Source organism: Ruditapes philippinarum, unplaced genomic scaffold (genome assembly GCF_026571515.1).
Source record: "Ruditapes philippinarum isolate M1 unplaced genomic scaffold, ASM2657151v2 ctg3896_1_1_1_1, whole genome shotgun sequence".
NCBI lineage: Eukaryota > Metazoa > Mollusca > Bivalvia > Venerida > Veneridae > Ruditapes > Ruditapes philippinarum.
In genome coordinates this window covers 205,655-233,249 of record NW_026862953.1, presented here as the reverse complement: position 1 = coordinate 233,249, position 27,595 = coordinate 205,655, and the positions used below count along the sequence as shown (strand labels likewise).

Here is a 27,595-nt window from a genome sequence, read left to right as displayed (position 1 = left end):
TTGACTAATGCATGTGAGTTAGCTAGGATTAATTTAAAATCAACACAAAGTAAAATGAAATCAAGGTATGATGAGAATGCTCAAGAAAGAAGTTTTAACCCTGGTGATAGAGTACTTGCTCTTTTACCTATACCTGGAAAACCATTACAAGCAAGATACTTTGGTCCTTATACTATTGAAAAGACAGTCAGTGACCTTAATTATATTATTAATACTCCTGGGAGGCGAAAGCAAAAACAAATGTGTCACATAAATATGTTAAAAGAATATTTTGACAGAGATAGCACAATTAATAAACCTATATCTGTTGTAAACTCTGTTCCACAAAATCAATGTTCAGTTGAATCAAATAGTTACGAAAATTTTGAAAAGTCTGATCCTGGTTCAGCAAAGCTTGAAAACTCTGATATTCTGAAAAATCTGGATGAAAAAACTTGCTCACTTTAGAACCGTCGAAACGAGATGAACTGAAACAGCTTATTTATGAATATGAACACTTATTTCCTGATATTCCCACACGGACTGACAAAATAACATCATGACGTCATTCTTGAAAACTCTGAACCAATAAAACAACATCCATATAGAACAAATCCTGTAAAACAAAAGTACCTAAGACAAGAAGTTCAGTATTTATTGGATAATGACTTTATTGAACCAAGTCAAAGCAGTTACAGCTCTCCATGTATTCTGGTACCAAAACCAAATGGAACATATAGAATGTGTACAGATTATCGTAAAGTGAACTCTGTAACAAAAACTGATTCATTTCCTATACCAAGAATTGATGACTGTATTGACAAATTGGAAAAGCAAAGTATGTAACAAAGTTTGATCTTCTAAAAGGATTCTTGGCAAGTTCCACTTACTGATAGAGCTAAAGAAATATCAGCCTTTGTAACACCAGACGGCTTATATCAATATAAAGTTATGCCCTTTGGTATGAAAAACTCACCAGCAACTTTTCAGAGACTTATAAACATGGTAATATCTGGGCTACACGGATGTGACGCATACATTGATGACGCAATCATCTACTCTGATGAATGGGAGGAACATCTCAAAACTATAAGAGCATTCTTCGACCGACTTAGTGATGCTAAATTGACAGTTATTCTTGCAAAAAGTGATTTTTGTCATGCAATTTTAACATTTTTAGGACATGTAGTGGGACAGGGTAAAGTAAAAGCAATAGAAGCTTAGGTCAAAGCTATCTCTGAATTTCCTGTGCCTACTTGTAAAAGACAACTGATGCGATTTCTTGGTATGGCAGGGTATTATCGTAAATTTTGTAATAATTTTTCGGTTATTGCAGAACCATTGACAAATTTGCTGAAGAAAAGAAACAAATTCATTTGGAATGACAAGTGTCAAATGGCATTTGACAGCCTTAAAGCCATACTTAAGAGTGCACCAGTTCTCTGGCACCATTTTTAAATAAAAACTTTAAGTTAGCTGTAGATGCTAGTGACATAGGTGCTGGAAGTGTGTTGATCCAAGAAGACAACAATGGTGTTGACCATCCCGTTTGTTACTTTTCTAAAAAGTTTAATGAACATCAGAAAAATTACTCTACAATAGAGAAAGACTGTCTTGCTCTTATTCTTGCTATTTAGCATTTTGAAGTTTATCTAACTTCTTCAAAGTTGCCTGTTGTTGTCTGTAGTGATCACAATCCCCTCACTTTCTTGCATAAACTTAAAAACAAAAATCAAAGGTTGTTTAGGTGGAGCTTATTTTTGCAAGAATATAGTCTTGACATTAGACACATTAAAGGGAAAGATAATTTGATCCTTGATGCACTTTCACGTGTCTAAAACTGTTATTTGCAGTATTTTAAATTTAACATTTACATGTATATGATATGATTGGTTATTTTTTGTTGTTGTTGTTTGCTATTGTTTGTAATAGCATTTATATGATATGATTGGTTATTTTTTTGTTGTTGTCTGCTATTGTTTGTAATACACATATATATGAATGTATAAAATTGTTTAACATTTCTCCTATGTTATTTGTAAGTTACATTGTTTGAACTTATGTAAAAGAAATATTCATTTCATTAATATTTCTTTTTCTTGAAGAGGGGAAGTGTTATGTATGCAACTTATAACATGTATATATTTTATATATGACCAGTTGGTATTTCCAATATTATCATTGTTCTATTTTTAGAACATTAACTACATGTATGTACTAGAACTTTCTTAACTGTTGTAGAAAACTCATGCATTATATTTAGATAGAAACTTCTGGAATGTTCTTTATTGTTGAAGTTGCTAGATTATGATTACTTGAGAACATAATAGACCTTTCTGGAATTTTCTTAGTTAATATATATAAATTGACATTTTTCATTACCTTCACCTTTTTAGTCATCAGTAATCTTTTAAGTCATCAATATATTTGGAGTATTATTCAACTTGGAAATTAAGTGATTTATTGGAGCTTGGATTATTAATTATTCTTGTGGATTTTATTGTGGGAATTTATTCTAAAGTGTTCTTGGATTTAACTTGGATTTAACTGTGCTATTCAAAAAGGATCATTCCAGGATCAGACTAGACATTTGTAATTTACATTTTTATTTGGACTTCAGGTATTTGTAAACATATTTGTTATTTTATTTTTCTTTAATAATTTTTCTGTAATATATTTGTTATTGTTACAGGTTTGTTGCTGGCTTTTCTTTCTCGTTACGCCTGGCTCGTAACATAGTACTGATACTTTACAATCACTTTTGAAACACTATACGATCACTTTTGAAACACTATACGATCACTTTTCTTGTTTAATGTTAGGCAATATTATTACGCTTCTAAACAATAAGTATTTGGAATGGCACTTTTTGCCAACTTAAATTTATCCCATTCTGTATGTTAATTGCTATTAACAAGTGTCCTGTTAATTAACACGTTTATGACGTCACTTTATGACGTCAAACTTGAACGAACACTTGGGCGTGAAGTTTGACGTCATAAAAGACCAGAAGCGCTCTGACCACCATTGCGGTAAGCCGTTGTTTTCATTTCTCGGAAGTTTTCCGATTTTATTTTATTTCCCCTGCCTTATTTATTTTATATGTATGTTAATTATGAAATATGATGACTTAAATATTTAATACAATTCATAAAACTTACATTTGCCTTTATTATCATTTCTTGTGTTTAATTTACACAAACGGTCCTGTGATATCGAACCGAAAGACTGTTCCCCGTTTTCTTTGGTGCACATTGACCAGGATCGTTTGTGCATTTATATATTATTATCATAGTAGTGTACTGTTCATATAAATTTACCATCAGTATTTTTCCGTATTTATTTTACTAGTTTGTACTTCAATAATTATGTTCAAAAGTTTGCTTGACTTTCTCACGCCATGGAAAGGTAACTCCAGTTAATCCGTATTGCTTACTCCAAAAAGAAAATTTGATTTTAATGGAACAGAGCAAACCTTGCCGGATATTTGGCACGATGCCTCTACAATCCCACAAACAGCAATGTCAATGAATAGTACATCTAGCTGTCAAAATGGCTACGACACTAATGTAAACAGTACACGTCATCATTGTGACGTAATAAACCAAAATCAATCGATAGATTTTAATGAAGGTATAACGCCACTAAATCTTGGCTATCGCCAATATGAGAACTTGCCTCGTCGTAGAGAAAGAAAGACAGATAAATTCAATGGCGAATCTGACTTTGGCTTGTTTATTAGCCATTTTGAACAGGTCGCAAATTACAACAGGTGGTCTGAACTTGACAAAGCCCAAAACTTGGCAATTTGCCTCAGAGGCCGTGCACAATTTGTTTTGGAAGAATTGTCTCAAACAGAGTTGAGCCATTACTCTTGTCTGAGAGAAGCTCTCAATAAACGTTTCCACCCAAGTGAAAGAACCTCCAGTTATAAGTTTGAATTTAGAAATAAGAGACGAAATAAGCAAGAATCCCCTGCTGAATATAGTTATAATTTAAAGCGTCTCGGTATAAAAGCTTTCCCCGACATGCCGCACAAAACATTAGAAACCTTAAGTGTAGATCAATTTATTGAGGGATTAAATAGGTCAGAACTCAGGCGCCACGTGCAATTCGGACATCCGTCTTCATTAGATAGTGCCATTTCTCTTGCAACAGAATTTGAGGCATTTGACTCGTTTACTACTTGTAAGATTAGTAATGAAGAATATATCCGTCCCGTACAAAATCAAGATGTAAATACTCAAACATCGCTAGAGAAACTTGTCTCTACTCTAAGTGATAAAATTGATTCCCTTTCTGTCAATAAAATGTCAGGTAATACTAGTAATAAAAGACAATAGATCCGCTCGCCGTCAAAGAGTATGTTATAATTGTCACGAAGAGGGTCACATTAGTACCTACTGTCCGTTAAAACAGAATAGATCTGTTTACAACCAAGATAATTACAACCTTGGCAATGCGCCAGCGCAGTCTACATGTACGCTTCCTAATGAAATAAAAAATACCTCAAATCAAAATTCGTTAAACTAGAACGGGCTGAGTTTGAGGCCGAAATCCCAGTCCTTTTGCAAAATTTTAATTGTGATTCAAACATAAGGCCTTCTGTTAATGTTAGAGCTATTTCACAAGGTTGTTGGTTTCTAACCTGTGTTATAGATGGTAGTGAAAAGGATTTATTAATTGATTCTGGTGCGTCTTGTAGTATTTTGACTTATGACTGTTATAAATTCTTCGCTAGTTTGCCAACGCTTAATAAAATCAATGTTGTGCTTAAAGGTGCTGACGGTACTCCATTGAATATCTTCGGACAATGTAAACTCAAGCTTAAAATTAACTGTCGTATGTTTGAACACAATTCGGTTGTTGCCCAGTTAGATAAAATTGATGGTTTATTGGGCCAGGACTTTCTAGAAAAATTTGATGTTACTACTAGTTGGGGCAAGGGTATTCTTAAAATAAGAAATTTTAAAGTGCAGTTGAAAAGAGAAAATACAAATGTATGCACTCGCGTTTCAGTTTCGTGTAAATGTAAATGTAAAGATCTATTTGTAGCCAAGTCTCTTGTAGAAAGCAACAACAAAGAAGTTGTGTTCTCTATTTTAAATTTAAATTCAGAGCCTGTAAAACTGAAACAAGGTTATGAAATAGCAAATTTATCTCAAATTTCTTCAGCGCAAGTAGTTTCACACGGTACAAGTTTCAACGTTTCTATGGAAAATGATGTACTTCCGGGGCATTTAATGCCCATGTATGAAAAGTTTTGCGAAAATCTTTCGAAATCACAATCTGAACAATTGCGAAATTTTCTGATAAATTACCAAGATATTTTTGTAGGGCCTGATGGGAAACTTGGTTGTACTGATGTAGAAAAACATACAATAGACACCGGTGATAACCGTCCAATTAAGCTTCCTCCAAGACGTTTGCCTATTGCGCAACGTGAAATTGCTGATAAAGAAAAAATGACATGTTAGAAAATGGTATAAATTCCGAAAGCAATTCTGCTTTTGCTAGTCCTATTGTCTTAGTACGAAAGAAAGATAATTCAGTTAGATTCTGTGTAGATTATAGAAAGTTAGATGATATTACGCGTAAAGATGTCTATCCTTTGCCTAATATTTCTGATTCTCTTGACCAATTGGCGGGTTCTTCTTGGTTTAGAACTCTTGACCTAGCTAGTGGGTTTTGGCAAGTTGCCATGGATACTGATGATAAACATAAAACTGCATTTGCGACGCACAGAGGCTTGTTTCATTTTGATTTTATGCCATTTGGGCTAGCAAACAGTCCAGCCATATTCGAACGTCTAATGGAACTTGCACTAAGTGGCCTGAGATTCGAACGCTGTCTGGTATATTTGGACGACATAATTGTGTATGGCGACACATTTGAAAAAGCATTAGAAAACTTAACGCTTGTCTGCGACAGATAAAAGTCAGCAAATTTAAAATTGAAACCAAAGAAATGTGTATTATTTCAGAGGGAGGTCGCTTATCTAGGCCATGTAGTATCTGGGGATGGGGTGGCTTGTGATCCAGCTAAAATAGATGCTGTTAAAAATTGGCCAAAACCGATGTCTGTTTCTTATGTTAAAAGTTTTCTTGGACTTGCAAATTATTACAAGAATTATGTAGAAAATTTAAGCACAATTGCATAACCCCTTACACAACTTACGCATAAAAATAGCCGTTTCCATTGGTTTGAGGCATGTGAAAATTCATTTACAACATTGAAGTCAAAGTTAATTGAGGCGCCAATTTTAGCGTATCCTACAACAACAGGACGCTTTATTCTGGATACAGATTGTTCTAATTTCTGTATGGGTGCCATCTTATCACAAGTTCAAAATGGGGAGGAAAAGGTAATTGCGTACGGAAGTAAGAGCTTAAATAAGTCTCAGCGCAAATACTGTACTACTTATAAGGAATTGCTAGCCGTTGTTCATTCCGTCCGTCATTTCAAACATTATTTATGGGGTAGTCCTTTTCTAGTACGTACAGATCATAGTTCACTGAAATGGTTAAAGAATTTCAAAGAGCCAGAGGGTATTGTTGCGCGCTGGCTAGCTATTTTAGACACATATGATTTTGAAATTGAGCACAGAAAAGGAAGTTTGCACGGGAATGCTGATTCCCTTAGTAGAATTGCACACTGAAAATGCAAGCGCGAAAATTGTACTGACTGTTACCCCGATTGAAGAGAATAATATTTCTGTTTTTACTAGAAACCAAGCAAAGAAAAGTACATTATCAACTGAAATCGTTCCAAGTGCGGAATTCGAACCCGTGACTTCTTATATTAATTCTAAATCAAAATCAAGTAAAGGCCACGAAAAAGCAAATAAAGACAATCAAACTAAAATTAGTTTTATTTCACCAGAAAAGTTTGTAAGTACATCGATTGACACTTGGTAAAATGATCAGCTTAGAGATTTCCAATTAAAAGACCCTACGTTACGTCCATTGATACATGCAATGCAATCGGACAAGGAAAAGCCATCCTTACAATCTATTTCGAAATATAGCCATGGTACTAAAGTTTTACTCAATATATGGCATGAATTGACCCTGGTAAATGAGGTTTTATATGAAATTTCTGATAAGGATATCGGAGGTAAAGTCAATCTTTTGGTTACCCCTAGCAATATCCGCAGATATATTTTTGACCAATTATATAGTAATAGAGTTGCAGGACACTTTGGTAGAGACAAGACTGTGAACGCCATTAAATCAAGGTTTTACTGGCCTAGTCTTACTAGTGATGTATCTAGGTGGTGCAATTAATGTGATCTATGTTCTAGGCGAAAACCTGGCCCAGGTCGAGGAAAGGCCCCAATGAAAAATGTGCAATCCGGTTTGCCATTGGAACGTTTTGCCATAGATATTCTTGTCCCTTTACCAACTTCTGACCGTGGTCATTCATATATAATGGTTGTAGGAGACTATTTCACAAAATGGACAGAATCATATGCTATTGCAGATCATACAGCACAAACTGTTGCAGATACTTTAGTGACCGAGTTTATATGTCGTTATGGTGTCCTATATTGCATACATACGGATCAAGGTCGAGAATTCGAATCAAATTTTTTCAAAGCCTTATGCAAATTATTAGATATAGACAAGACCCGCACTACCCCCTACCATCCTCAGTCTGATGGAATGATTGAACGTTTTAATCGTACATTGCAACAAATGTTGGCAATGTTTGCCAATTCAAACCGAAATGACTGGGATTACCATCTTCCCTATGTTATTTTTGCATACAGAACTAAAGTGCAGGATAGCACAAAATGTACACCTTCTTTATTTGTTTGGTAGAGAAATAAATGCACCAATTGATATTTTGGTCGGAGATCCAAATCATAATGGTATGTGTCCTATAGAATATGTACAGTGGGTTCAAGCTGCCAGTGAGCATGCTTTTGAATTTGCACAACAAAACTTGACTGGCTCTTTCAAGAGACAAAAGTATTATCATGACCAAAATATGAAAACTAAAAGTATTGATGTAAACTCATGGGTATGGAGATGGTATCCGCCTAATGCAAATGTCAAATTAGGTTTAGGCTGGACCGGACCATACTTGGTTATAGGTAAACCATGTGATGTGACAGTAAAAATACAAAAGGCTCTTGATGCCCCAATGATTATTGTACACATTCATGACCTTAAACCATACCTTGGAGATACTTCCAGACTTACATCTTGGATACAACAAGATGACCCAAATAGGGAATTGTTAACCATACCAAGGCAAATTGTGTTATCAAATTTAGATAACGATGTAACCGAAAGTCCAACCAGATTCAATGAAAATTATGAAGATCTAACAGATAACTTCTTAAAAATTATGCATGATCATCAAAACATTAAATTAACCAAAACTGGACGTGTGACAAAACCACCAATACGTTTATTGGAAGAAATCTAAGAGCTGTCGTTTTTTCTAAATTTAATTGCATAAATTGTAATAATTGTTATGTAGAGAAATATGTACCTAATTAGTTCATGCATTTAATTAAATCAATCATTATCTCATCATCTTTACATAAGATGATATACTAAATAAAAATGTTAATAGAATTGTGCATGTTAAATGAATCATTATCTCATCATCTTTACATAAGATGGTATATTAAATAAAAATGTTAATAGAATTTTGCATGTTAAATGAATCATTATCTCATCATCTTTACATAAGATGGTATACTAAATAAAAATGTTAATAGAATTTTGCATGTTAAATGAATCATTATCTCATCATCTTTACATAAGATGGTATACTAAATAAAAATGTTACTAGAACTTTGCATGTTAAATGAATCATTATCTCATCATCTTTACATAAGATGGTATATTAAATAAAAATGTTAATAGAATTTTGCATGTTAAATGAATCATTATCTCATGATCTTTACATAAGATGGTATACTAAATAAAAATGTTAATAGAATTTTGCATGTTAAATGAATCATTATCTCATCATCTTTACATAAGATGGTATACTAAATAAAAATGTTACTAGAACTTTGCATGTTAAATGAATCATTATCTCATCATCTTTACATAAGATGGTATACTAAATAAAAATGTTAATAGAATTTTGCATGTTAAATGAATCATTATCTCATCATCATTACATAAGATGGTATACTAAATAAAAATGTTAATAGAATTTTGCATGTTAAATGAATCATTATCTCATCATCTTGACGTAAGATGGTATACTAAATAAAAATGTTAATAGATTTGCATGTTAAATGAATCATTATCTCATCATCTTTACATAAGATGGTATACCAAATAAAAATGTTAATAAAATTTTGCATGTTATGCTAATGACTTAATAATCTGTTATCCTTGTTACTCTTACAAAAAACAACAACAACAAAAAGTTGTAATTTAACATTAAGTTATAAAGTTATAAGTATGATATTAAGCAAAGTTATACAATGAATAAAACAATTAAGAATTTAATAGGCACTTTAAGTTTAAGATATATTGAACACCGAGTATCTTGGAATGTCATTTTCCAGTTGTTTCACAGCCTTGGAAATTGTTCCAACATTGTCGCATACTAATTAAAGTTTTCAATTTTTTTAACACTTTTCTGCTGTTTATCTTGTTTTTTTTTAGATAATGTCACGTGCGGGATTCTATAAAGACGAACCCTGTGAGGTCAAATGATGCAACTTTCAGCAAAGGTCAATAAGAAGATATCAGCGCCACTATGAGGAGAGGCATAGGCCGACATGCTCGCAGTACAAGTGTAACTTATGTGTAGGGTGTTCCCCTCAGTTTCTCAGAAGGGATAGTTTCGTCAAACATCTCAGGGGAGTTCATTTTCTTTCTGGTTCTGCCCTTTCTTATCATATGTCACTTAATAAACCTTCAAAATTATTGAATTCATTGTATATTCCTCCTGGAGATGTTCTTCCTCCTCTTGGAGCTGGTCTCCAGCCATTCTTATATGTTAATATGAAGGAACCTTCTTCACGGACAATTACTGCCCTTGAAGACCTAGATACTTCTAATTAACCCATGGAGTCCGTATCTGTCTGTAATCCTACGACTTCGCTCAATTTGACGTCTGATAAGTTACAAGAGTCATCAGGTCCTGCTAGTCCCACATGTACATTTGATCATGTCGAACCAACATATCCAGTTTTGTCTGCACCTGCTATCCCCGATACACTTGAAGGGCTCTATAATTTCACTTCGTTTTGTACTGATGTTATTGTTGAGTACAGTGCCCCCTTGGGAAAGCAATGCACAAACTGGAATCTTTATCAGAAGAAGATAAATTAAAACTTAAAGCACTGGATGAAAAAAAAGAATCAGTCAAACAAGTAAAACAAGTTGTTCTTTTAACAACTGTATTTTATGTGTTACCATACCATGTTGTTTATTTTCATTATCAGGTTGGAACACTGCAGTCAATTGTAATGTATATAGTTTATTTATTTTGTGTAAATAAACTACATAACTTCTATTTGTATATTTACATATTATCAAATGGATTATTAAAAATAAATAGTTCTATGCTCGGGCCTCGATGAATTTTTGCTATTTGCTTTGATCATTATACAGAAAGTTACATTTAGTACAGTAAAGATCTTTTATTTGAAAGTGTACATGTAATTTAAATTTAAAATAAATTGATTATTCATTAATTGATTGTAACAACGTTAATTGTTTTAATGTTTATGTTACTCTCTTTTAAGGAGATGTGGTTACAATCTAATTATTAGAAACTTACATAATGTTTGCCTATTTTAGAGTTGACATGGTTACCGTAGCTTTGTATGTAATTGTCCAAATACCAGGACCAGATTAACAGAAGAAAGTTGTTTCACACTGCACTGGATAACGTTTTTTTGCATATATGTATAATTAAATTTCATTCATTTCAAGGTGTCTGGTTACTTCTTGGATATAATCGTCAATTCCAGCATGTTTATAATTGTTATTGGTATTCTTCTCCAAATGTCTAAACAATATTTCATGTGTTTTAGAGCGTAATCCTGCCAATTCTTATCTGGTACACTTGCGAATTGTTTAACTTTGGAAGTCTTCCATACTATACCACGTTCGGAACAAGATAAAAGAAAGACAAACACACCCACACAGGGGTTTTCTTAAGTGGACGGCCGCTTGCCCGTGTCGGGTAGAAATCGCCGCGGGCAAGTGAAATTTGAAAGCAAATTGCCCGGCGGGCAAGTGAATTTTCGTAGTGCCATCTTTTCGCTGATATCCTTTTCCGATAATACTTTTCTTTGCGTTCGTTTAATAGACAAACACGCGTATGTTAAACTGTTTCTGATTGGTAGTTGGGCTGCTATCAACCAATGAAACTATGTCAAACTTTTTCCAATCGGCGTTCCTTCCAAAATGGCGGACAACAATGAATGTCAGACGCCGAAAGTTTTTTGCAATTTTTCAAAAACCTACAACAATTAAAGAAATACCCTCGTCAAAGAAACAATCAGAAATTGAACGAAAAAGAAAATATGAACAAGATGCACGACAGAGAAAGTTCCAAGCAACATGGTTAAAGGAATTTGAATGGTTGGTTTATGACTATAAGCCGTGCACAATGCGATGCAAAATTTGTAACAAATTTGAAACAGTCGGTTCGTTTGTGACAGGCACAAATTTCTTTCGAAAAGATTCCATTAAAGCGCACGAGGACTCAAATTCTCATTGTATGAATGTAAAAAAGAAAAAAGTAAACTTGATCCGGAAAATTCGGAAGCAGTTAAAGCACTATCAAAATTGAATGAAAAAACTATATCTCAGTTGAAAATAAAATTCAGAAACGTTCATTATTTGTCAAAAAAGTGTAGACCATTCACCGACTATGTTGAGCTTTGTCATTTGAACAAAGCTCACAATTTAGACATTGGTACAACTTACCTTAGTAACAGGTCTGCTACTGAATTCATGGGTTACATTGCAGAAGCAGCACGGGAGAGAATTAGAAAAAATATTGTTGAAAGTAAATTTATATCGGTCATTTCAGATGGCTCTACTGATGCATCATACCAGGAAGCAGAAATTGTGTATGTTAGAACTTGTAATAAAGGAAAGGTTGAGGTCTATTTCTCTTTGATAAAAAATGTGTCTAGGGGTGATGCAGAATGGACTTAAAAATTAAAGTGTAAACTATAAAGACAAGTTAGTTGGTACTGGCACCGATGGTGCTAGCACCATGTTAGGAGCAAAAACTGGAGCAGTGCAGCGCTTGAGGGAAGCAGTCAACAGACCTTTCATTGTGGGTGTGCACTGTAATGGTCATAAGTTAGAACTTTCATTTAAAGACTCTATAAAAACACAAATCCCTTTGTATAACAAAGTTGAGTTGTTTCTTACAAACTTATACTACTTCTATCGCAATAGTAATGTTTCAAGATCGGGACTGAAAGAATCAAGCAAAGCAGTTGGAAAAAAGACGGTTTATCCAACTAGAGTTTCCGGCAATAGATGGGTTGGTCATTTAAAAATAGCTGTTGAGAACCTTCTCAAGGGATATGACATGTTTGTCACCCATCTAGGACAGGTGCATATAAAAATTTTATGTGACTTTATATTTTGCATTCAATCATTAATTTATTAAAGATTAATCTAAAGACAGTTAAGCAAACTTTATTTGAAATCATACAAAAGTATTAATTTTTTCATTGCTTTATTAATTAAGATACAAGATTTGCATATAAATACCACATAATTTAAAAAAAAAATTGTGTGTGTGTGATGAACATTTAATTACATAAAGTGGCTTAAATGTACAAATAATTAAAATATAAAAACTTCATACACATTAAATAAACAGTTTCACACGTAATATTTTAATAATTCTTAATAATAAGAATTACATCAACATTTATTTTTTATTCTAGCTGCAGAACAGAGATGTATCTGTGAGTAGAACAGAAAAGGGAAACAAGGCAAAGGGTTTCTATGCTTGCGCAAAGACGAAATCTGTATGGTTGATGCTTCATTTCCTTCTTGATGTACTGGAAGTACTTTCTTCCGTCAGCAAGATGTTCCAGTCACAAGCAGCATGTGTTTCCGAGGTGTTAACAGAAATTGAGATGGCTGTAGTTAGTCTTGAAAAAATGAAAAAAAGGTAAACATGATACTTAAGATAAATCTCACTTACAAAGACTGTTGATCTATAAAATTAATACTGTCATTTATCATGCAATTCATTGCCATGTTTATACTGAAAATAGATTGATTAAAAAACTATTTTAATGTGAATTTTTTTCAGAAATGGTTTGAAACTTCGACAAGCTATGGAATTACTACCTTGTGATCTTACAGGAGATGATAGGTCTTTTATTTCTGCTCGACACAAATTGCTGACATCAATTGTAGAATCTCTCCATCGTCGATTCACAGACAACCCAGGAATATTAGCCTCAGTATCTACATTTAACCTATCCTTGTTTCCTAGTGATGCTAAAGATCTTATAGGTAGGAAATCCCTAAATCTAGAAGTAGATTGAATGATTTAAGTCTATCAAAGATATGTGTTGACAATAAACTTCATTTATTTCCAACAAAAAATATATTTGATTAACAAGTTTGCAGCTGAGTTTATATTTGTAAATGCTTGAATTTGTAAAACTGATAATAAGTGTTAAAGTATTTTTAAAGTTGTAAGTATGCAAATAAAATTTGTTAATCATATTGCTGAGATTAGGCAGGCTGGTTTAGTTTACTTTAAGTCATTACTTATACTTTAAAATTTACTACTAAGTACTTGTGTTTTATTCTTTCAGACTATGGTGATGATGAAGTAGATCAGCTTGTTGACCATTTTAGTACAGCTTTGGAAGATGGTGGTGTAGATGTTAATCAGATTGCACATGAATGTACAAAATTAAAGCAGCTTATGCCAGCAAGGTACTTAAAGATTCAAATTTCATATTAAAAAATGGTAAATTCCTACACAGGGCTTTTTAAAGATATTACACAGAACACATGTGTTAAGTTTTTAACTCTTCACACCATTGGTAAATACAGTATGAATACATAGTATCGTTAAAAAAACTGTCAGTTTTTTAAAGAAATAACCTACTTATCTTGACCCGTAAAATGTAATGCAGCTTTTCAATACACATTTTGTGTGTTCTCGTATTAAAATTAGACATATTCAGTTTGAATTACATATAATTGGTTAGATTCAGCATCAAATGTTTTAACTATTAAAATGAGCCTAGTACATATTTAATTTGGTGAATTTATACTATGACATTCAATAACAAATCTTTTATATATAATATGCACTGTATAAATAACAAATCATTTATTTAGCACTGTATTATCATGAGAAAGAGTTTTTAAGCAAATCGAAATTTAAATTGACATACAAAGGGTTTGAAAGAGCGTGTTTAATTCTAGATATTTTTTGCTTTTGTAGGTTCACAAGCCCAATAAACAACATAACATGGGTAGATGTCAACTCCAAACTTGGAAAATGTTGTCCTAATGTTCTAGCTCTTGTAGACTTAGTTCATACCATACCAGCATCATCGGCAGACGCTGAAAGAGGTTTCAGGTAAGTTTTCATTTTTGCATTACATCATTGTACAAATAGAAATAAGCAATTGAATTTACCATAAAGAACTGTATATGCCATAGGATCATAGATATAATTCTTTGATTGAAGTCACCTGTTTAAAATGTAATTTTATTAATAGTCTTTTTTGTGTGTGTTTTTTTTTTCAGTTACCTTAAAAACACAAAATCAGCCTCCAGAAATAAACTACTGGACACAAACCTTAGTAACCAGCTGATGGTAGTTCTTGAGACTGCGCCAGAAAATGAATATGATCCAACTGAAGCAGTTCATCTGTGGAATGCAGCAGTATTGCGTAGGCCAAGACAAGAAACAAAAGCAAATTATATCCTTTACAGCTAGAGGACAGAACTGGAGAAGCGGTCAAATCAGGTGTTATAACGGCCACTGAGGAATAAGATGGACTTATGGTTGTGACCTTAGAAAGTGAAAATGAAGAGCAGATGAGTTCAGTTGTTGACAATCTGACATGTGAACAAGAATCAATATTCTTTGAGAATAGTAGTGTTTCTGAAGAACTAGATGTACCTGATAAACAAATTATAAGTATAAAAAAACAAAGTTGATAATAAAAGTTCTGATTTAATAGAGGGTGAATCTGATCGCACCAAAGAAGTTAACAATAATTCTGATATGAACAACAATGAATCAAATTTTCAAATTTATGAGAAGCAAGAGAAGAAAGTTGGTAGTGACACACCTATTCCAGTGTTCTCTTCTAAAGCCACTCAGACAGAATCAAATATTGATATAGTTATGGATGAAGAAGTAGAAGAAAGTTACTATATAATAGTGACTGTGACTTTTATGATAATGAATATGATGAAAGTCTGTTTGAAAAAAGTTTAGACTATAAAGACCGTTGTGAATTAGCAAAAAAAGCATATAGAGAATTTATGACTATTTTACAATTAAATTAATTGAATGATTTGTTAATCTACCTGAGTAAAACTTATTGTTGTAGTTTTTTAGGGTTTTTGTCAAAATAAAATAGTTGATGACTTGATTTTCTATTCAATCATAAAATCCATTCTATATGAGGCATATGTTGATAGGCTCTGCAATAAATCTTATTTTCACCCATAATTTCTGCTTTGATTATTAACAATCTTCACATTTAGGATCGGGCAACCTGCTTTTCCTGGGGGCAAGTAGATCTTCAAAGTTACTTGCCATTTTGGCAAGTGAAAGACAAAACCTTAAGTAAACCCCTGCCCACAGAGAAAAAGACGGCTTAAAACTTTATATATAAACATTTGTTTATCGCGTCACATGGAACTGTTCCTCTTTTGTGAAGAGTAAATTATTTAATAAACCCAAAGTGATTTAAACTACAGGCAAGAACTCGAACATTTACTTAACTTAAATTTTAATTAATCTTGTATATATGAGATGTTGTTAATATAGACGTTTTAGATGTCGTGAAACGTTAATGTATTAAGCTGCAATATTTTATGAATGTTAACTTGTATGCTTGTTGAATTTTATTTGTGTACTTGGATTTATTGTTAATTGTTAGGCAGTCTCTAATGAGGTGTGTTGCATAACTGTTATTTATTTAACTTACACATTATTTGGTCATTTTGACCAATGTACATTAATCTAAGGTGGGGGGGTGTAATAGATGACCAAATTTACTTTATATAAGTACTATATTTCTATTTATTTTCTGATATCTTAAATTCCATTATGCTAGTACTGATACTTTACAATCACTTTTGAAACACTATACAATCACTTTTGAAACACTATACGATCACTTTTCTTGTTTAAAGTTAGGCAATATTATTACGCTTCTGAACAATAAGTATTTGGAATCATTTGGCACTTTTTGCCAACTTAAATTTATCCCATTCTGTATGTTAATTGTTATTAACAAGTGTCCTGTAAATTAACACGTTTATGACGTCACTTTATGACGTCAAACTTGAACGAACACTTGGGCGTGAATGTTTGACGTCATAAAAGACCAGAAGCGCTCTGACCACCATTGCGGTAAGCCGTTGTTTTCATTTCTCGGAAGTTTTCCGATTTTCTTTTATTTCTCCTACCTTATTTATTTATATGTATGTTAATTATGAAATATGATGACTTAAATATTTAATACAATTCATAAAACTTACATTTGCCTTTATTATCATTTCTTGTGTTTAATTTACACAAACGGTCCTGTGATATCGAACCGAAAGACTGTTCCCCGTTTACAATATTTAGTGAGAAAAATAACTTGGGTCCCATATTATGTGACTGAGTGATGATAAGGAACATATAAAATATTTGAAGTTAAAAGTTAAAAAAAGGAAATATCACAGTAAAATTATATTGCTGCACTAAAACTGAATAGTACAGATGCCAATGCATGAGTGAGTAGCACTGCTCTACATATACTCAAGCTAAAAATAAATTTTGAATTCACCAGCATGCATCCCTTGTTATGTCGGTTTAGTCGAGCCAGATAAATATCAGGCCCACTATTTTTTAATAAAGGTATTGGCTCTAAAAGCGGCATGCCTCCAGATGAACCAAAATATTCAAGAAAATTAAACTTGATAAAAATGTAGAAAAGAAAAAAAATGTTTTAAATTCAAGTACATATACAAATGATAATTTTCATGTTATGATTAAGGACTGAATTTTGCAGTAATGTCAGTGTTTACCACCATATCTCTTACTGTTTTACTAACACAGTGCAAGGTCCTAGGGCTATTTTTGCTTATTTTGATCTCCTTTTTGGTAATTTATGTGGATTGCAAGCTAATTTTGTAAAAAAAATTGTTCACTTCACAATATTTCACATTTAAAATTTTAAATACTTTTTTTAGAGCTTTCATTAAAAATAGGATGAATTTGCCAGCTGTTTTAACTCGTTTTTGCTTTTGATAAACCTATCCAAAACTATTTATTGTCACTTTTCAACCACGACATATATTGTTTGGTTTTATTAACCTGCCAATCGCATGCAGAGTATAGGGTCAATGCACACAATGCATTAGTTAATCTTCAAACTATGTAAGATGTAGGCAGTAAGATGTGATTATCTATGAAACAGTTGTACAACGCGTTACAGCGTAATAAGGTAGACTACGGTTTAATTTTTTTCTGAATTCCTGTCTATGTTTTTTTCTTATTTGTATTTTCAGCATAGTAAAAGCAATGATTGTTTTTTTATGTTTTGTTTTAATATGTTTTGGAACAATCTATACTAATTTTTTTTTTAAATAACGTGATTTTTTTTGTATTTGTTTTGTTATTTGATCGTAGAATATGGTTGTCTCTAAGCAAATTTTTAACTATTTGTTTGTGTACCATTAATTTTCGTTCCAGTAAATTTGATATAATTAATGAAATTAAAACCATGATCACTTGATCGTGTAAAAAAAACATGATCACTTGATCGTGTAAGTTAAATCTTAAGTCAATTTCACAAGAGTGACACTTTAAAAGTGTCGTATTTTACGGGAAAGGAAAACGCACAAGTAACTTTTTACATTTTAAATCTACACAAGTGTACAACTACTCTGGTCAATCCCGAACTCCAAGTGGGGGCATTTTTAACCTAGGTGGATGATTCATTTCATAGAACTTTTATGGACGTCAACTAGGCAATGCTTTGTGTCAAACATAGAAACACTGGATAAAGTAGCTGTCTACACAAAGATAAGATGTGTGTTTTCCTAAACATAAGTCTACATAAAGAAAGTGAGTCTCAGGGCAGGGCTAACTTTGACTTGAGGATCATGTGTAATGAGGTTACATGCCAAATTTATAAGTTCTGGGCATTGAAGTTTCACTCAAATGCAAATGTGATTCATACCATGTCTACACACACCAAGTGACTTCTGGAACACCCATTGGCATGTTTCATTACAGTTTTGTAAAGGTCAATGAGGCAATGCATTATGCTTAATATCTGAACTCTAGACACTGAATTTTCATACATTTATACTTAAATGTATTCTCCTGTGCATGTCTCTATAAATCAAGTACTCCTAGGGTTGGGGGCAATTTCGATCTCGGGAAACCCAAACCTGTGTTTTGTATATCGGCTGATTATGAGTCATATTTCTGAGCAAATGTATCAAGTTCTTTCTTTCAAAATTTTGAAATTCATACAAAATGACAAAGTGTGACATTGGCATGAGGTGCTCCCATTATGGTTAACATTGCTGCCAAGTAGTTTTAATTTAAAAGATACGAAATGACTAACAGATGGATGGTCAGATGTATAACAATATTTATGTTGAAATTGGTTCAGGGGTATAAAAAGAAAGCAAAATAGCACCACTACATTGGTTTAATGCATAAAACAACCCATTCCATCCATTCAAAATAAAATTAACAACACATTTAAAAATAGAGCAAACTATTATAAAATAAATAGAGGAAACTGTAATAAAATAAACACCACAACCTTAATATTAATGTCATAAAACAACGACTACAACATTTATCTGTGTATAACAGAGAAGTCATTAAATAATGATAACAAGACTGCTAACGAAAATAAATGCCATTACTTAGAATCATTGGCTTGTTAGTGTGTGTTATCATAGAACTCAACACAAATATTTCAGCATGTGAAACAAAATAATTGGTTATCATATGTATCTATAAACAAAATACAAATTTCATTGTATAAACAAATAAGTTATGAAGACTTAAACATTTAAACATTGACCAGTAATGGTCAATACTGAATATAAGCCAGGCTCCTATAAAGCATGTCAAATGAATATCAGGCCTTCATAACCAAGTACATGTACATCATTTTTAAGTATGAATAAATTTGCCCTTTGACTACAACGTTCATATTGGGTCCAAAGTCAAATATCATCATAAAATGAAAAACGTTGTTCAGATGTATCATATGTTGTGTTATGAAGGCTATATCTTTATTATCAAGACAAAAAGGTTTATTACTTTGTCCTTTTAACATCAGGGCATTGCAAACTTGACTCTCAAGGTTTTGATCTGAACAAACTTTGTACTAGGTAGTGCTACATGCAAAATGTAAAAGCAAAAGTTCCCTTATAAAATAGAGGTATCTCATCATATACATGCACAATGAGCAGAAAATATGAGGACTGTTTGGCCCCAGGGTCCATGTTTTAAACAGTCTTTGAGTTTTACAAGACAATACCTAATACCAAAGCACTAGCTATAGACCAGTCCTGAAGATGATTTTTTTAATAGTCAATTGTGACCACAGGGGCTGTGATTTAGTAAACCTAGGTAATGCTGCATGTACAATCACAAAGCTCTAAGCACTGTGGTTCTTGAGAAGAAGATTTTATAACTTTTGTCCAATTATTTATCTTAGTTGCTAAACGTCATTGAAAGTCCGTAGCCCTTAAGTAAGTTTGAAAGTTTAGAGAAAAGACATTCACTATATAATCTATAAAGAAGAAACACACATACACATGCTTCGGAAACTGTTTTCAGTATTAAGCTAATAGTGACCTTGACCTTTGACCAGGTGACCCCAAAATCAATAGGGGTCTTCTACCCAATATGGACAATCATCCTATGAAGTTTTAATATTGTGGGCCAAATGGAACTTAAGTTATGTTCCGGAAACTGTTTTCAGTATCAAGGTAATAGTGACCTTGACCTTTAACGTTGTGATCCCAAAATCAATAGGGGTCTTCTACTCAATATGGACAATCATCCTATGAAGTTTGAACATTGTGGGTCAAATGAAACTTAAGGTATGCTCCGGAAACCAAATTGCTAACGGACGGAAAATCGCTTATGGACGGAAACTGTTTTCAGTTTTTAGGTAAAAGTGACCTTGACCTTTGACCTTTTGACTCCAAAATCAATAGGGGTCTTCTACCTAATACGGACCATCATCCTATGAAGTTTGAACATTGTGGGCCAAATGGAACTTAAGTTATGCTCCGGAACCCAAATTGCTAACGCACATAAATTGTTTTCAGTTTTAAAGTAATAGTGACTTTGACCTTTGACCTAGTGATCTCAAAATCAACAGGGGTCTTCTACCTAATATGGTCAATCATCCTATGAAGTTTGAACATTGTGGGTCAAATGAAACTTAAGTTATGCTCCGGAAACCAAATTGCTAACGGACGGAAAATTGTTTACGGGCGGAAACAGTTTTCAGTTTTTAGGTAATAGTGACTTTGACCTTTTGACCTCAAAATCAATAGGGGTCTTCTACCCAATATCGACAATCATCCTATGAAGTTTGTAGGCCAGATAGAATTTTAGTTATTCTCCGGAAACCAAATTGCTAACAGACGGACGGACAGACAGACAGACGCCAGGGGGTATAACATAATATGCCCTTTTGGGCATATAAAAAGAAAACAACATGTTTTACCAATAATTAATTACTAATGAATACTTATCATGCTTGACAAACGATATCCTATGTTTAAATAGTTACTTCAGACATCCGAAAATCATAACAAAAATAATAACGCTTATTTTGTCATTCACAATATACGTACATAATAGTTAAGTTTAGTTTAGCTGAAATTTGGAAAATTTGACTGAAGGAGATAAATGTGTTTTATCCACAATATTTCTTTACGTGTGCATTTTTGATTAATGATAGAAAGAAGTATATTCAAATATACATTGTTAACCACCATAGTTCTTAGACGTTAAAGGAACTTATAATTTAGAAGGACTTAACCTTTTACCGCACTAAGATGACAACATGAATATCTTAATGTAAGTTAATTTTCCCATAGTAAGCTATCCATTACTAATTATAGAAAAATGGCAGATGAAACAGGTTTAAAATGGTACAAAATATTCACCTATACAATTAACAACAAATAAAATACCATACTGAATTAACTAAACTAAAAAACCCATATGTATCAAATGTCAGTTACAAAATGTTTTCTTTTTATAAAATAAACAACAGTATAACAAATTTATAATCCTTAAATGATTACCATTAAAAACCATAAAATTGACGGCTTCCCAATTTAATTCCACAAAGTGGCTGCATTGATGAAGAAAAATAAAAACAAATTACTTGTTGATATAAAACATAACAAAAATCATATAAAATAATATCAGTTAACAATTCATGCTATTGTGTACAATATTTCAAGCTTCATGTTACAGAATTATATTGTTTAAACAAAAAAGTAGTTTTATATAATGAAAAATATATATGTTGGTAAGTTGGATTCCACTTACAACAGCTACATAATCATTACATAATGATGTATAATATTACTCAAGAAGTACAACATGTATCATCTTCACATATATATTTTTAATAAATATTTTGGGTTTAAACTTAAGTTTTAAGATTTAAGTTTATTTTAAAGTTTAATCATATTGAACATGTATTGTTTTATAGACATTTCATTCTTATCATGCACTAGTTTAATGTTGATTATAATTGAATTGAGTAACATTGAAGGACATATTGATAGTAACACAGTAACATAGCATGGCATAAGACTCGATCTTTATATACAATGTATAGAGAATGGTTCTTCTTTCAATAACACTTGCCTTTAAACTTAGTGAGATACATATTGTTCATTTAGCATTTGCATGATTTATATATGTTTGTAAATAAGTTAAGTTGATATTAGTTAATACTTTTATTGTTACAAATAATTTGCAAAACATTATTATTTTTATAATCATGGTCAATTGATACCGTTGCAAATTTTTTCCATAAAACATAATCTATTTTAAGGATAGTTATGAAATCCCTAATGAGCTCTGATTGGCTACGAGTCATTGACCAATCAGAGTAGTTCTGCATTTAAATGGTTCCACACAAAGTTCTGGTTCCTAGTAGAGTGCATAAATACAGGCAATTTACTAGTTTTATATTGTTTGTCAATTTTCTTTTGCGACCAAATATTTCGAATTTCCTTAGTTAGGTAATATTTGTATGACACTCAAACTATATCCTAGTAAGTTGTTTGACTGTAAACCGGGCAGTCTGGGTTCGGCAGGAATGGGCCATTCTGATATGCCCTTGTTCGTTATGCTGTCCCGCTGTCATGTCAGACATCTTTACACTGACAAAACAGTGGAATATGGGGGACAGTTATGTCCTATGCACACATGTCTAGTTATTTCAAGGTTAATCAGATGAGAAATATATTGAATATAAATCAAAAGGCAATTTCAGTTAAGCATTGGATTTGTTATGGAGGGGTGTAAAAAACGTTCTTTTCTCAGGCTAGGTGAAATTTCTGTGGGACTGATAAATCTCAGATATTAAGTCTAAATGTTCATTTTTCTCTTTTTGCTTATAAGTTACATAGAAATCATGTGGATAAGATACGTAGTTGGTCATTTACAAAAAGTATTGGATATTACTGATTGTTGGTTTCCGGTATGTGGACTGACTGACTGAGTCTTCAAAAAACATAGCTAAATAAATTAATGTGTTGCTTCCAAAGTTTTTTCCACTAGTTTGAAGTTTGCCTTTGAAATCTTTTTATTTAAAATCAATAGAATAATCAAACTAATAAATACAAAAATTTAAAAATAATACCTGCATCAAACAAAATTTTAAAAAAATATTTAAAAATAGTTCAAGCAAGCCATTACTAACTACGAACAGTTTTTAATGGTTGTTTTGATTTTTTTGAATGGTTTATAAATTTAACTACTATAAAGAATGCAATTGTATAGAAAATTTGATATAATTTGTGAATATTTATGCGAAACTAGTCTATGTGCAATTTTTTGCAGACAGACTAGTTTCGCATTGAACAAATATAGCCTTTTCAGATAGAATAGTATGGCAAATAAATTTTATGTCCATAATTATGCACAAGAAAAGAAAAAAATTAACATAATATGAGGACTTTTCCGAATCTGTAAAAAAGACTTTTTATGAAAAAATGCCACATAGACTAGTTTTGCGTTGACCCCTCGATTTATGCAAAGTTGTTACTTAATCAATCCGTAAATGGCCAAGATGGCGGGGCACAAATTATTGACAAACAAATATGTGTCTTAAACCCCATTTTCTAAATTTTCCCATGGTTAGTTTCATTTAGAGCTATTAACCTGTCAATAACATACTGATTACATGTATACGGGATTATACGAAATAGCGTAAACTACAGGTTTAACATTTTGGTAAAGTCTATACTCTTATTCTTAAATAATAGGATTTTCTGGTCTGACATTTTAAAACATTTGTCATAATCTCAATACTAATTCTCATAATCAATACAGACAGAACTACGGCGGCATAGAGGTGACATGTACATGTGCTTTTATTTATCTCGTGCTCATTACAACATTGTCTCTCGTGCGCACGATATAAGTAAAAATACACATAAGCACCTCTCTGCCACCATAAAAAACCAACGTGGGATCGAATATTTAAATGAGTGTTTCATGCATTCAGTATAATTATAAATAGAAAAAAAAACAACAGATGTTAGTAAATATTAAAGCAAAATCTATCGTCCGCCAAAAATACAAGTAGCGTTAAGAATTTGCTAATTTAAGATTTATCCAAATGCATAGGAAGTGTAATAAATTCTCACTAGTATAGGGATAGTTCGTTTTTTTTAAAGTTTAAGCGACATGTTTGAAAAATGTACGATAAATACACAGAAACATAAATTCCGTCAAAGTCTTTAAAATGGAACATACGGTCCTTTAAAATGAAACAAATGAAATGAAATAAAGAAGAAACTTTTACTGAGGAAACACATTAATAATTAAAGATAAATGAATTGATTTAATTCCATTATGACTAAAAAAATTAATCATATCAACTTTGTTATAGAAAATCAACGTTTCAAATATCAACACAATTACAGTAATCCTTCAAAATTACTCTACTGACACCAATATTTATAATTTCATAAAACATTTTCTGAATGAAAGTCATATCTCTATCAGTATTAACCTGTGTTTTAAAAGCACATAATTAGAGGCCAAATATTAAAAAACCTGTTATAACTGTGAGTCTATGGACTCACTTAGGGTATAGACATTATTGTTTTGTTCCTTTGATCATATTCTTTTTCTACCCTACAAACTGCCTTTTAACCCTACAAGCTACTTTGCAACCAAATAATTACTGGATGTACCAAATGTACCTCATGATGTTTAACAGAATGGAATAAGGGGCTTTTTATTTTGTTATTATCTTTTTTTTCGTAAAATCGAATTGGTCCTTTCTTTTTTTTAATGAATGAATTTATTCTGTGTAATTCTTTAATACGCTATGAAGGTGTTAAGTGTATAGTAATTATTGTGTTATATTAAGAAAGTCCATGCTTAAGCATTTTCAGGTTATACTAAATTTTAGTAACATCGGCATCTTTAATTCACATGTCAACTTGCCAGCTTTATTGATAGAGGAAGAGGTCAGATGACTGCACTTTGTCAAGACTGTCTTCCGTTATCATTAAATTTCAAAGTAATTATCTGTTTTTTTTGCAGTCACGCAACCATGATTTGGTATCATAAATCAATTATAATAAATTCTACTAAAGGTCGAAAGCCTACCTCATTTTCTTATTTTTGGAATAACGTTGATAGCATTTGCAGCCATCTACAACTTTCCAAAAGTCTTCCAATTTGACAACGGTGTTAAATGCAGAAGACCAATTATTGTCATCCCCTGTCAAGTTAATGACCTTTTCGTCACCTGAAATGGAAAAAAAACATAATATTAAACAGCTCTTATGGATTCAGTGCAAGGCATACCAATGATATATTGATATCGGACGACAATATTTATGAACAACAATACACGCGCGCGCGCGTGTGTGTGTGTGTGTGTGTGTGTGTGTGTGTGTGTGCGTGTGCGTGTGATTAATTTAAATTCAATGATAATAATGATTTTTAAGCAGATTATACATCTGATCTGATATCTTACATGAATACATAATTTCAAACAAACGACCGCAAATATGTAAACCATAACTGCCATGCTTCGCTGAATATACCATTAAATCACAACTGTTTACGTTGTCATTGAACATACGCAATAACTGTTTCCATCATTTTGTGTTCTTAAAAGGAAAATCAAAATATTTTTCTCTTAATAAAGTCTAAGACAAACCTGCCATACATACCTTTATGTCTTTGCCATGTTTATTTTATGACTATTATAATTTATTTTGATAAAAATTTGGTATAAAGAAAAAATAATATATTTATATATATATAACTTTGTTTACGTTGATGCGTCCGCTGAAGATGAAACGAAATATTTATTGGTTAAAATAAGTATTGACATGGGGATAATAATTTGCGGCCACAATATACTGAAACGTTGCCTCTACATCACAACATAATAAGTCGAGAAAAAAAAACAAGATGATAAGTCGTGGCCGCAATGTAATATATTGATGCCTCAAGGTAATCAGATATGGCCTAAGGATAATGTCTTTAGGCCACAAGACAATATCTTAAGGCAGCAAATTAATAATAAGAGGAGGCAACAAGAAAATAAGTCTAGGCCACAAGATAATAAGTTGTGGCCACAAGATGATAAGTTGTGGTTACACGATTATATCTTAAGGCTTTAAAACAATAGGTTGTAGCCTTAATATTATATGTAAAGCCTAAAGATAATAATTATGTTGTGACCTCAAGAAAAAAGATACTGCAAACATCACCTCTTTGCCGCTTTGCATTTCAAACCTTTGTCTGAAAACAAACATAAAACATGCTATTTTCTTATTTGAGTATAGAAGAAAATAATCTAAATCTAAATTTAATTTAATTTATTCTGGTCTATGTCTTAAATTTTGTAATTGTTTTTTGTAATAGCGGACAATACATATACATACTATGTTTTACCCTCACATGATGGTAATATGAATAATGTTTGTTATTTGTGTTTTTGCTGGTGGCCTGGTTGTACAATAAATTCAATAAGGTGAATATTATTGTATCAGTTTTGGTAAGACATTTTGGACAAAGACATGTATTCAGCGCTAATTTTCAGCTCCAAAAAACAAATGAAACTTTACAAAAAAGATAAAAGGAAAGACATAATTCAATACCTACATACACCGCCCAGTGTGAGTATGAAAAACTCCTTTTGATCTCCACCATATCTCCTTTTTCGAGGCTCTGTAAAACATTGGTGTTGTGTTCCTTAATTAATTTTGCTGCCATTGCCAAACAGACTTTTTACCCTCATAAAACCTGGAATGAAAACACCTTATAATAAGATATGTTAAATGCTATATATTTCTTTGTAATTGAACTTCTAAAATAGAGACTGAACTGAGTACTATATTACAGAATCAAAAGAAATAACGAGAGAGTAACTGAATTTCATTCTTTTTAGTAGATAAAAACAAGTTCTACAGAACTGTCAAACCAATATTAACAAAGCTTTATTTTGAATGCATATAAAAGAATATATTCGAAATCAATGGAAATAAGAATATTTTATTTTGTTCTGCTTTTTCTTGTTTTTCTGCGAATATTGTGGTAACATATCTTAGCAGTTGATCAACCTAGAGTATTTAACAGTAATTAACGATTTCTATTTAAGTTGCCTCTTACACAGTCTTCTCATGACATACATGTATCTGTCTATACAAATATTTGAAGTAAAATGTACAGGTTTCCGAAAGCATACTTATTTGCACACATATGTACGGTGTTCCGTTTGGACATTCGTGATTTTTTATTTAGTCTGTACCCTCGATGCACGATGTCACGATGGTGAAAACGCGATGGCACGATGATACAATGGTGAAAACGCGATGGTATGATGATGAAAACGCTATAGTGCGATGGTGAAATCGCAATGGCACGATGGTTAAAACGCGATGGCACGATGGTGAAAACGCCATGGCACGATGGTAAAAACGCGATGGTACGATGATGAAAACACGATGTCGCGATGGTACGATGGTGAAAAAGCAATGGTACGATGGTGAAATCGCAATTGTACGCTGGTGAAAACGCGATGGCACGATGGTGAAAACGTGATGGCACGATGGTGAAAGCGCGATGGTATGATGGTGAAGACGCGATGGTACAATAGTGAAAACGCGATGGTACTATGGTGAATGCA

At 32.3% G+C, this 27,595-nt stretch overlaps 2 protein-coding genes across 3 annotated transcripts in view; one reads left to right on the top strand and one right to left on the bottom strand.

The window, feature by feature from the left end:
- The window catches only part of LOC132720726 (uncharacterized), a 41,335-nt gene extending 14,625 nt beyond the window's left edge, over positions 1-26,710 (bottom strand). The window contains exons 1-2 of the mRNA XM_060704913.1: positions 26,568-26,710; positions 25,060-25,201 (exon numbers count right to left, since the gene is read on the bottom strand). Of these exons, the coding sequence (XP_060560896.1) occupies positions 25,060-25,201; positions 26,568-26,682 (257 nt within the window). The 5' untranslated portion in view covers positions 26,683-26,710. The remainder of the gene's footprint in view (positions 1-25,059; positions 25,202-26,567) is intronic.
- On the top strand, positions 2,988-15,117 carry LOC132720730 (zinc finger protein 862-like). 2 transcript variants are annotated; one of them, XM_060704926.1, is made up of 7 exons: positions 2,988-3,011; positions 9,621-12,543; positions 12,884-13,113; positions 13,258-13,463; positions 13,772-13,895; positions 14,413-14,550; positions 14,721-15,117. In XM_060704926.1, the coding sequence occupies exons 2-7, from the start codon at positions 12,196-12,198 to the stop codon at positions 14,911-14,913; spliced, it is 1,239 nt and encodes a 412-aa protein (XP_060560909.1). In that variant the 5' UTR covers positions 2,988-3,011; positions 9,621-12,195; the 3' UTR covers positions 14,914-15,117. The 2 variants fall into 2 exon arrangements, with proteins under 2 accessions (XP_060560909.1, XP_060560908.1); XM_060704925.1 differs by lacking the exon at positions 2,988-3,011 and having other exon boundaries at positions 9,257-12,543.
- Positions 26,711-27,595: the final 885 nt, after the last annotated feature.